This window comes from Stylophora pistillata, chromosome 5, assembly GCF_964205215.1.
Source record: "Stylophora pistillata chromosome 5, jaStyPist1.2, whole genome shotgun sequence".
Lineage (NCBI taxonomy): Eukaryota > Metazoa > Cnidaria > Anthozoa > Scleractinia > Pocilloporidae > Stylophora > Stylophora pistillata.
The window spans coordinates 31,249,968-31,262,431 of record NC_142523.1 but is presented as its reverse complement, the minus strand read 5'-3'; the positions used below and the strand labels follow the sequence as shown (position 1 = coordinate 31,262,431).

The following is a 12,464-nucleotide window of genomic DNA, read 5'->3' as shown; positions in this document are numbered from 1 at the left end:
CTGGTTTATGGAGGGAACAATGAGAGCCTTCCACTGCAAAATGTCGGTTTTTGCCAGCTTGAAGTCATAGAGGAGATCATCTCGTTGCTCGCTGCTGTAAGGTCTCCAAGACAGTCCTCGAATTTTGTCTTCGACTTCATCAAGGACATTTCGCAGATTTTGGACACCTTACAGTTTTCTGTGTGTTGGTGGGAACAATTTTCCTGGAAGTCGAGATCTTGTTCATCACCAAGAGCGAGCTTACGGCAATGATCCGGACATACAGCCTCCTCTGGACTACAATGAACGCGAAAATAAGTCTTCAAGTAGCGTTTTGCTTTCTTCAGTCTTTCTAGAACTTCAGCGCTCCATTGCCTTTTCATTCCCCCTTTCTCTAAGTCGTCGACTATCATTTCAATTTTATGAAAGCCAGCTAAACCATCGGCAGCAGTGTTGTCGAGACCTTGCAATGACTTTCGCTGTGAGGCTTCTCTGACTTCAAGAGTCTTGAATAAAGTGGAGCGACTTTGAGGTTCAAACGTCTCCTCCTGACAGAATTGCATGTACTGGCTAATCATTGTAGAGCGCGTCACTGTACGCACGACGTTCGGCATCTTAATGGTGTCACCACTGTCTAACTGCAGCGACCTAGTTCCGTAAGACACATCCTGGTAAAAATATGGACGATTAATGAACTCGATAAAATGGTCCACTTTACTCATATCAATGCGCACATGATGATGTTTTTTCTTCTCAGGCACTCTTCCAGGACCTATTGTTTTTGCATGACACCGCGTTCTTTGTATCTGACGAGTTGACAACTTATCGTATGGTGAGTGCAGTTTCTTTAACGTGCTAATCGAATACTTATAGGCATAAAGGCTTAGAATTTGCGTTTTGGTGCTTTTGGCTTCAGCATTCTTGTAAGCGGTCATCAAAGCTTTCAGCACGTCATCGGCTACTACTTTATCATTATTTTCTTCACCAGGAGATATCAAGGCATGAAAGCGCCCCTTACCGTCGTTTAGGGCTATCACATCGTACACCAGCATGCAGTATTCAGCCGCTTTGTGGATGTAGTATTGTCGTTGTGCTGCAGTGCATTCATCTCATGAGTCAAGTTGTGAAGTTAGTGGTAGTCGCGTGCAAGTAATATTGCTGGCAATTTTGTCCATCGCTGCGTTGTAAGTGCTGAGAATCTCTGTGTCGGTGCTCTGAAGAGAGGTTTCTTGAGCACTCCCTGGACCCCAGCCGGGACTAGAGAAAGGCTTTGGATTGAGAAAATGACGAAATGGAGTGGTCTCCATTTCGGCTTAATGTGCATGTATAGTAGCTTTCGCATCCGATCTGGCTGGTCTGAGAAATAAGACAGTCTCACTAACAACGGGAAAGGTAAGCGAGTATTTCTGAACATGATTTATCAGCTATAAAGCCTCTTTTTATTGAAAGACTCATTAAAACGGAAAGGCATATTTAGGGGTTAATTTGCGACAAAAAGAAGGGTTTCATCTTTTATCCAGCAGTGTTGTTTTCATATTAAGTTTATTCCACAGCCACTAACACATTATTTTTCTGAGTTCCTTGCCTAGTGTGCATGGTTGATGTGGCATGCGCAAGCTAAATACACAGTGAGAAAAGTACGGAATCTAAGGGACAATAAATAGATCCAACAAACCTTTCAGAAACTGCTCCCTCTTGGTCTTGTGAACTTTCGGCAGAACCCCGCCATCTTGAACTCAACAATCGTTCAGCATGCTTCTTCCGGCAAGTGGTGCAGACAGCTATAGAGTAGTGCAAACGATTAATAACTCGCGATCGTAATGTATAATATTACTGGCCTGACCAGCTGACGTACTTGTGTATGTGTTTAAAGGAAGAGTATTCTTGAGCGGTAAGATGCGTCGACGCTAGCTCGGGGAATGGGAAGAAATTTACACACCCGATCCACCACTCCAGAATATTGTTAGCTCAATTGGTAGAGCGCTGCACTAGTAGAGCGCTGCACTAGTATCGCAGAGGTCAATGGTTCGAATCCCGTACAAGCCTGAAATTTTTTCAGGTCTGATTTTCACTATTGCTCAAATAGTGCTTTACTGCGAAGGATCGTTCACATATACGTCTCATAACCGCAGTTCATACATATGTTTCATATGTTTGTTGTTGTTTGATTTATCATCTACGGGTTTATGTCGAATTAATTTGATGGCCTGCTCCCAGTTGGCTTGTTAGCTCAATTGGTAGAGCGCTGCACTAGTATCGCAGAGGTCAGTGGTTCGAATCCCGTACAGGCCTGAAATTTTTTCAGGTCTGATTTTCACTATTGCTCAAATAGTGCTTTACTGCGAAGGATCGTTCACATATACGACTCCAGAATATTGCCGCTCACTAAGTTGCCAGCTACGCAGGCCAGTTTAAAAAAAACGAAAACAAGAAGACAAAAACAAAAAACTCAAATAAAACAAAAACAAAAATGAAACAAAGAACAAAAAGAAAACAAAAAAGAAAACAAAGAAAACCAAAAATATTTAGAAAAAGGAAGAAATTTACTCGGCAGTTTAGTATGAGCTACGGGAAAGTTGAAATGTGAGCAACAATAACAGAAACTTTTAGGAGTAGTGTATAGTAAGGGTAGACTTGTAGGAGTGCAGGGCTGGAAAATAGAGCTAGCAAACCACAAGTTAAGGCTTATGGTACTTACGCGATCCAACAGCAGCGATTACGCCAAATATACGTTTTACTTGGTCGGCCATTTGGAAGTTTACAACGTAGCTGCCCGACACACCTGTAGTTTTCCCGGTGTGGATCTTGGACCCCTCCAGAATCTTCCATGTGAGTGTCGGTGCCTCGGGCAGATTGTCATACCCGCGAGTTGACTTCTCGACAAATGTTGTATTCCCGTTCTTGCCATGATTAGCTCCACTTCCGTAATAGCGCTGCATTTGGATAAGTGGAAGCTAAGTAAATGGGTGGATATATCTGCGTTGCAGTCGGAGAGCAAAACGTTCTTCGCTTCTTCCCTACTAGACCCACACGGAGTCTGTACTATTTCGTAAAGAGAACAATTTAAGGGTTCGGCAGACATCTTTCCGATAAACAAACACTACAGCATGAATGCTTGCGCAGTTAAGTCAGTAAATGTCACGTGACAACTGGTGTAGATCCCAACGGATTTTAATTGAATTACAGCGAAGTAAACAAAGTTTCGAAGGAGGGAAAATAATCCGGCATAGGATAAAAGAAGCTGTTAGGAAAACGAGCTCTGTTGCGTCTTGCCGGAAAAAAAAAATCTCTTGCTACTGAAGAGAGGTTAAGGAAATAATACTGGTAAGATCTTCGATGTCCACTTCTCTGTGGTTGATGATAACTGAATTAGTTGGCGATAAGCGTGCAAAACAAACACAGCTGTTTTACTTAATCAGCGCTTCGTGGGAGATGAAAATGGCCATAAACTCAAAATATACCTTGCCTCAGAAGTGTGGAATAATATGCTCTTCAGTTAAAAGAGACAGTTCTTTGTGTTTAAGAACATCGTAGAAAAAAGTTTTTATAGACACAATTTTAAATAACGCTAATTTGCATAATCTATTAACTATAAACACAGGTCTTTCCTCTTTAGAACACCAATGTTTTCAACTTAACGGCGAAAAAGTCGCATGATATGTATTTTTCAATATAAAAATCCGCTCTTTAGTTTTATTTTATGATTTTAAACAAGTTCTCAGATCCCAAATTTACCTGTTGGTCGGATCGCGTTATCTTTGATTTTGATCAAAATGCCAAAAGTTTTATTCCATAATTTACTTATTAGGTGTAAGTGCTTATAGGCTGTAATAGATCTTACTCTAGATCAGGTACCACACAAGAAAAAAATAGTTTTCAACCACATGTACCTCACTCATCACAAATTTCAGTGCTCGAGGTAAGTATTTTGAAAAACTTGTAACTCAGTTAAAAATATATACAGTGTAATCATTTCACCGTTAACGTAGTGGCAGGTTTTTTTCCTTTTTCCCTACTGTGCCAAAAAAATGAAAAGGCTGGGGGAGGGGTAAGAATTCAACAATGAGCATAAAATATCAAAGCCACTGATTCATTACTAAATTCCAGAGAGGAAGGGGGGTTACTATACAGACCTTCTTGAGTCATATGATCTGAAACAACATGTCAATTGTGGAACTCATACCAGTGCCCATACCCTTGATTTAGTTTTTACAAGATCAGATGACTCACTTATAAAGGATACCAAAGTTAAGGATCCTGTTATTACGGATCATCTTGCAATTCATTGTGTGTTATCTATTCAGAAACCTCAATTTAGAAAAAAATTGATTAACGTCTGGAAATTACACTCCTTAAATATGGACTGCTTTAGTAAGGGCATTATGGATTCTCCTTTGTTACAAGATTAAGCTACTGACTTAGATACGATGGTAGATCAGTATGATAGGGTTCTGTGACAGTTATTGGACCAATATGCTCCAAAAAAGAAACGTCTGGTAACTGTAAGGGCATCTGCACCGTGGTATACATCGGATGTCGTAGCTGAGAAAAGGAAAAGGAGAAGACTGGAACGGAGGTGGCGTGCTTCGCGGCTACAATGGGACCGGGATGTTCGTCAATGCTGTGTGGTTAATAACCTAATTGCTACATTGAAATCAGCGCACTACACTTCAATCATCAATGAACATCCCTCAGATCAAAGGGTATTATTCGCGACTGTTAATAAATTACTTCAAAACCCATCTGGGAAGCGTTATCCACCCTCTGTTGATAATTCTGCTCTGGCAAATTCATTTGCTGATTTCTTCATTAACGATATTGATAAAATTCTCTCCAAACTTGTTCAGAGAAATATCATCGTAAGGCCCTTACGGCCAATACCATTAACATGTCCTGTGGAGTTCAGTAACTTTAGAAAGGTTAGCCAAGAGGAAGTAAAGGTGTTTGCGTGTAAGCCCTCTTCTAAGTCATGTGTCTTGGATCCTTTACCTGCAATGGTTCTCAAGAGCTGTTTCTCGGTGTTGCTACCTACAATAACTAAGTTTGTCAATTTGTCTCTCTCAACTGGCAGAATGCCTAATGCATTGAAAGTCGCTGCTTTATCTCCGTCTCTGAAGAAACCTGATGCTTACTTCAAACAGTTTTCAAATTTTCGTCCTATTTCCAATCTGACGCTAATCTCAAAGATCATTTAGAAAGCCGTTGCTGAACAATTTACTGACCATGTAAAGTCATACCATCTAGATGTGACGTATCAGTCTGCCTTCAAGGTCTTGCACTCGACTGAGACGGCCTTACTAAAAGTACAAAATGACATACTGCGTGCTGTTGATGATAACAAGTCGGTTATACTCCTTCTACTCGACTTTTCCTCAACATTTGATACGGTTGACCATTTAATACTCTTATCTAGACTCTCCAATCGTTTTGGTTTAAAGGGTAATGCCCTTGCTTAGTTTGACTCGTATCTCAAATCTCGCAAACAGTTTGTGCAAATTGAAGAATGTCAGTCATCACAACGTTGTTTAGCACATGGGGTGCCTCAAGGATCTGTGTTAGCTAAGTCATCTGTTGAGCTATGAGTCAAAGACATTGACTGGTGGATGACAAACAACATGCTAAAGCTCAATCAGGAGAAAACTGAACTGATCGCAATTAGTTCAAAATTCCGCCCAAAGCCTGCCATTTTATATGTTTCAGTTGGTGATGAACAAATACTCCCCTAATCTTTAGCTAGGAATTTCGGTGTCATACTTGACAGGCCCCCAATTTTGTTACGTGCACGAATGACCAACGGATGTCCGCTAAACAAAGCATATATGAAAATAGACTCCCGAGTACGATATAAGGCACGCAACAAAAATGTAAAAACAAGCAGCGACCCATTTTTACTATTATTTAATTAGTTTTACACTGTCCAATTTACTTAGGTTAAAGATTAAATTAAGTAGTTCGTAAAGCAGGCTTACAATCCTTTATGCCGTAGAAGTGTTCATCGTCTTGGTCAACTTCGAATTCCAACTTCCACTGACTAAAGACCACTGCGCTTGGCTTTCTTGATTCATCGCATTCTTTCCTTGTACACATCTCTTTCTTCTCTCCGAACATCGCAAGGTCAAAAAGTTATAGCCTCGTCACATCATACCTTCCACAAGTTCAGCCAGCAAGCCACCAGGGTAAGCCCTCGGGAAAATCCTTTTTTTGTACTTCTCACAAGCCAGCTTTTATACATCTACTATAGGTATCTAGAATGTTCTATTACTATTTATAGCGTATTACAAGTTGTAATAGTTTTGGAAACTGCTGAGTCACATGAAAGAAGTTTCTGGAATATTACAGAGTAAAGATAATTCTAGAAAAATCTGGAATTGCGTGACAGATTCAGTGAAAGTAATTCGATCGTCGTAACACCTATGAATCTGGACACAAATGGCAACAGTTACACTCTCAGCCGACCCGAAGGCGGGAGGAGTAATATCAAAGACAAAAATAATATTTCTATAAACGCAGTTTACTTAACAGAGAATTGACCCTTGACATGCAAACGCTCTGTAAGAAGACAGGGACCTTCTGATACACGTTAGAGAGCGTTTGGTCAGAGATGATCAAGAAGGATCAAAGTAGCCATCTAAATCTTTGAAAGTCTTCAAAATATGACTTACAGCAAATTTGACCTTCTCAAAAACCGGTCTCAAATTAGATACTAAAAAGACAGTGCTCGACTTTTTCCTTGAGAACGATGGAATACGCGACAAATACATACCAGTCTCCGCTTTCACCACCACATTGAAAATAATGCTACCACAATGCAACGCAATCAGAGCGCGCACACCGTCTGAGTGAATACTAAGCAACGCCCCTCGATAAGCTATTCATTTCACCTATATCTTTCATCGTTGATGGCAACGTTCCTTTATGTACGAGATTCTGAATTCCCAATCCGGTACTTAATTCCATGTTTAAAAAACCAAGACAGTCCTTTGATTAGACAGTCCAACATTACACGTTCTGTTCTACGACCTATCTCAATCCCATCTTCTTGAGTTACAAAAATGCTATGTTTTATAAGGTATGGATATACACACCCAGATACGTAAGTCCGGAGTGGTAAGATAATTTAAGCTAACTTGACAAATTTCCAGTTTTGTTGTACACATTCTTCAATGATTCGTGGCCACTAATTTCCTGTTACATCGGCTTGCTTGACAATCATAGTGTTAAATGCATGCGGTTTTACTAGGGACTATTTGATTAAATACATCTTTGTTTTTGAAGGCTCTATCACACGACGCCGGTCAATACTTCCTTTGACATTCCACAAATCAGTGTTGGAAACGGAAAATGCATATTAGAAAATGCAGAATTGTAGAGTTTATATATAAAATGCTCTTTGCTAAAAAAGAAAAACAATTTTTCCGACTCTTTGGCACCTTTAGATCACTAAGCACCATTAGATCACTCAAAGCATTTCGGGGAAGGGGGAGAGGGAGATCTAATTTTTATATGTATTATTTTTTTATTTGCCTTACCAACTTATCTTATACCTCTCATTTATTTTACAAGCAGCAGAGAACTTAATAAATAATTTTTGGACAAGAAAAAAAAAGGACCATTCCAGTCGCGTATCATTTAACGTACGCCCACCGGCCTCACCAACTTATCAATTCAGAAGTGGACAGGAAAGAAATTAATTCCCTTCTTCAAAAATAGATAAAAAACATTTTCAAACGCCATTGCTTTCCTTACAAACCATCATCACTGGCCACTTACGCATCTTTTAGCGTACTCATCAGCGGCTTCACCAACGAACCCAATTCTTTCTTTTCACTTTATGAACTGAAAATTGTCCGCAAACCATCAACTGCATTAACAATAAGTTGAAATAAATTTACAATTATCTCAGTACTGTTTAGAAGGGAAATATTACTCAAAATTACTGCTTGTAATCGAGACTTAGTCAATACTATACCAGATGGTTGCAAGCCCACAATGTTCCTGTCCTCTTATTGGCTTGCTTCGACGTAAAATAATAACCATTCAAAGGAAATGATAATTGGATTGTGATATACATATTTTTAGACATAACACTTGTCATCTCCTTCCTCTTTTGTCGTTCTTGTCATTGCGGAACGAAGTTTCGTGTTTTGCGATTCTGCAATTTTCTTGGAAAGCATCGATTTATTGGAAGAGGGACAAATTGAGAAGGTATTATTGCTTTTTTTTGCTTTGTTTTTTTTTTGTTCTGGTATCGTGCGGATCACCAGACATGCTTCATCGTTGTATAGTTCAGTTCTTATATTGTTGATGGCGCGCTGTGTATGATTAATTCTAGCGGATGAACATCATCCATTTTATTTCGATTCTGAGTTGTTCTTTTTCCATTGGTGTGCCCCTCTTTCCGTTTAACTGTTCGAAATGCGAAATTTTCAAGAGTTTATAAAAGAACCATATTTTGGTAACTATCGGTTAAAACAGTCTAAGGAAGCTGAACTAATTATTTTATTACTCACCACTTGATCGGCTTGTATAAAAAATTATGGAGTCATGAGTTTAATTTGTGATCAACAGAAAGAATAATGCGCTAATTGGCAGATCAGCTGTCTTACCAAAAAAAAACAATCATATTAAACAATCATCATTATTCATATCCTCTTAATATATGTAATTTTTCTCACTATTACTGGTGTCATTATCATAATTAATTTTTACCCCAATTAGTGGTAATGTCGCAGTCTGGCCAATTTTCCGTTGTCTATAAGAGTGCAATAAAACCCTGTTCGCGTCAACGCGTCAAACAATACGTTTATCAGCTCTCAAACACACTGTTAGTGATTTGGAGCTCCTTTCAGAGCTCACTGAATCTTTGATCACCCAGCATTAAGTGTTTAAGCATTCAGAAAAGTGTACTGACGATTAGTTCCTGGAAGGAAACTGTAATCCCAAAATAGTGCATTTGTTCGTATGCTCTACTTTGTTCATTTATTAATTTTTTTCTTCTACGACTCCGAAGAACTCCCGTTAGACCAATTCATACACCTTATTTCGTCCTTCTGTTAAGATAAAAGTGATTTTTCGAAGAGTCAATCGAATCTTAAGTGGGAAAAAATAGAAAACACCTACTGTTTATCAAACTGTCACAGGCTTAATATGAAGCTTGTAATGAAATAAATTTCATTTGATCTGAGACGGAACGACTCGTGGAGATAAAAATTTTCAATTGTTTTGAGTACTTTTCGTTTTAACGTCCCAGATAAGCTCCCATTGCCACCATGTCGAATTATTTGGGATTAAAGTAAGAGTGTAGAGAATGCACATGGTCGGTTTCAGTACACACTATCTTTATCCTACCCATAATGGATCTCTACTTATAAGATACATTTTCTTGTATAATAACACAGCAGAAGCATCTTATGCATCAGGAGTACCGTAGTAACAACACTGATGAAGTCGATATTTGAACGAACTAATGACTAAAAAAAAAAAAAACAATAACAACAACAAAAGCAACTCCGGCAGCGGCGATATGTCCAAATGATAAATATTGTTCATACAGCAGAGTAAAATGGATGTAAAAAGAAGAATATAGTACATTATTCACACTAACATATAAAGAAAGGAAATAATGGAGGTTACAAACGTGCTTATTTTTACGATGTCGATTTTTGAGCTGTGGAAGCATCACTGTCATACAATGAAAGGGGAAACTGAGTCATGATATCCAAAAAAATTTTGGGAGAAACACAGCTGGCCCAATTGTTTATGATTTTCTTCCACGAAAGCAGTTCCTCACACACAAAAAATTCGTTTTTTAGCGCTAGTCTTCCTTTTACACTTAATTCATCAGGAACCAATTAATGAATTGACGATAGAGAAGCTTTTAAAATTTAAAGAGAAACAGGTGAATATATTAATTTAGTCTTGTCCAACTTTTGTTTATCAAGAACTTGTCGCTCTAACCTTCATTTTCCTCATCCAACATCTGCTGAGTCGTATTCTTTTCAAGATATAAAATGTTCCTTCGTATGATGGTTTATTTTTAACCCAGTATAATTTACTTTCTGACCTTTTATGGCAATTATGTTTAATTTCATTGCCTTCCAATAGGTGGCTCAGCTCATCGTGGGTTGGTGTATGCATTTGCACGCAATTTCTTTTGAAGTGATGATATCTTTTTCCTCTCTCTGCCAAAAATAAGGAAATAAGGTTGACTAAAATAAATGAATTTTGAATACGTTAGATGAATATACATTAAACATAATGAAAATGTTGCTTTCGAAAACAAAGACTTGTAGGGAAAAGGATAATTTCTACATAGGGTTTGCGGAGCAGTTTATGATCAACAATATTTTCTGATACAATACCAGTTATTATTCAAGTTATGGCTTATTTGTGATGCGTAATCGAGTGAGATCATAGCCGGTATATTTTTGGTGGACCAACGTTAGCTACATTACTTTTTTGTTTACTTGACAACTATAGTTATATCCAGACGACTCGAACTCTCGCTAAATTGAATTTGTTATTGTTTTCTTAATCTACACTATTCAGAGTCGTAAATGGAGCTAACACCTCTGTTCCAAGGATTTCAACCTTTCTCACGGGCTCATTAAAAAGTAAATGGAAAATGGTTCTCAGAGAAAAACCTTTATGTAAAACATGTTAATCTAAATTACAAGACGACCTTGGCTTTGAGGTGTTAAGTTTCTTCTTCAAGGGAAGTGTACCAGTAGTTTGAATTCAAGCACAAACTGAAATGTAACTATTCCTGTTTTGTTCTCCGCCAGCTCATTATTACCGTAGTTTTGATCGCTTGCCTTGGAATGATTTGTAGTTTTAGAGACTCATAACACTGCATGACAAGACTACGATTTTTTTTACAACAATTTGCTCACGGCTAGAAAAAAATAAAGTATTCCTTGTATCACTTATATTTGTAATTTGCAGTATGTTATTCTTAAGACTGTCATATCTATCCACCGAATTCAAAATGTCATATAAAACGCACTCTTTGAAAAGGAAAAAAAAATGGAAAATATGGTAGGCTGGTGGCCTATTTCCAAGAAAATAAATATCTTTTCTAGTGAACGATGAACTATCTTTAAAATACTTTCTCACCATGTAGAAAAAAAAATTATCATTTCAACTCCTAATGCGTTTCTCATTGGTCGTCAAACGGAAGCCCGAACATGATAGAAAAAACTAGAGAGGTCAATTCAAGTTTTTAGCATCTAAGAATAACAAACATAAATAACATGGAGCACAATGAGAACTACTGGTTCTATTAGTAATTGTGTTATCCAATAAAGTCATTATCTTATCTAACGTCTAACCACACTGAAGTTTACCGCCGTCTTCAGGTAAGACCCTTGCAGACGACACAACTCAGACAACGATTTAAACTTTTAACGACTTTTGCTCCTGTTTTGAGTCGCGCTTTAATTCAGTTCTTTCGATCTAAATGTCTGGACTAGAGAATCTTAAAATTTGAATTTCTGGCGGGTTTTCTCACGTCTGACAGACATTCTTGTGTCCTATATCTGGTCCTCGGTAAATGAACCGCTTTTTCATATTTCTTTAACGCACCAGGAGCTCATTGAATTCACCAGGTTCTATTTGTTTCCAGGTGAATATACGTTCGGTGAATCATCAACGAACGCATCAGATGCTGCATACATATCCTTAAGATTTAATGATAATAATAATGATAATAATAATAATAATAATAACAATAAACTGGAGAGAACTATATATCGGGACTTATGCCTCTTGCTAAATTTCAAAACCTTGCTCGGTGAATAGTATTCAGATCGACGTTTTCAAGCAAACCGTGTCACGATGTATTCAATCCTATGTTAATCTGAGATTTTAAGGCTTACTTTTAAACTAAGCAGTATTTTTTGGTGTAATGATCAAGGCTAAAACCTTTGGATAAGACTGTTGTCACCTTTGATAAATCAATTTTTTTAAATAGGCCGGCAGCGGTTGTCTTTAGTTTCTCAATTAAGAGTCAAGGCCATTTGAGGCAACTGCATTCACCCACATAATCTTTATTCTTGAGATTCACCTTTGGTGATTTCCTTTCTTGGAAGTCTGAATAAAAGCCACAGAAGGAACAAAACTATATATGCCTACAAAGTTCAAACACCGGTCAAGGAAACGCGAGGTTCGAGACTCGATAAAAAATCATCACTACAAAAATTAAATTCAGGAAAGGCCTAGAGTTGTAATTAATCGGCACTTGGTAACATAGCAGCCATAAAAATAGAAACCAAAGCGTTTTCTTGGCGATATTATAAATGCGAAAGTCTACTTGTCCTATTATTTTCCTTTGGTTGTACACTACTTTATTGTAAAGCGAATCATTTTCTTCCTGAAAACTTACTTTACAATACGACAGTTGTTTGCATCACGACCACAACCAAACGCATTTGTTTCCTCGCGTGCACTCAACTTGTTTTGCCAGTTGTGTGCAAAAATGCAAAATT

The 12,464-nt window shown here is 38.0% G+C and overlaps 2 protein-coding genes across 2 annotated transcripts in view; one reads left to right on the top strand and one right to left on the bottom strand.

Annotated features, from left to right (window-relative positions):
* Positions 1–12,464, top strand: part of LOC111347607 (uncharacterized) — a 563,268-nt gene that overhangs the window by 514,947 nt on the left and 35,857 nt on the right. The window lies entirely within an intron of this gene.
* On the bottom strand, positions 6–1,031 carry LOC148731438 (uncharacterized). Its single transcript, XM_088760761.1, has one exon. It carries the CDS (start codon positions 1,029–1,031, stop codon positions 6–8), a length of 1,026 nt encoding a protein of 341 aa, XP_088616887.1.

What these genes read in the sequence shown, in the direction of transcription:
- LOC148731438 (XM_088760761.1), bottom strand. Translation starts at nt 1,031, where the DNA reads ATGCTGGTGTACGATGTGATAGCCCTAAACGACGGTAAGGGGCGCTTT.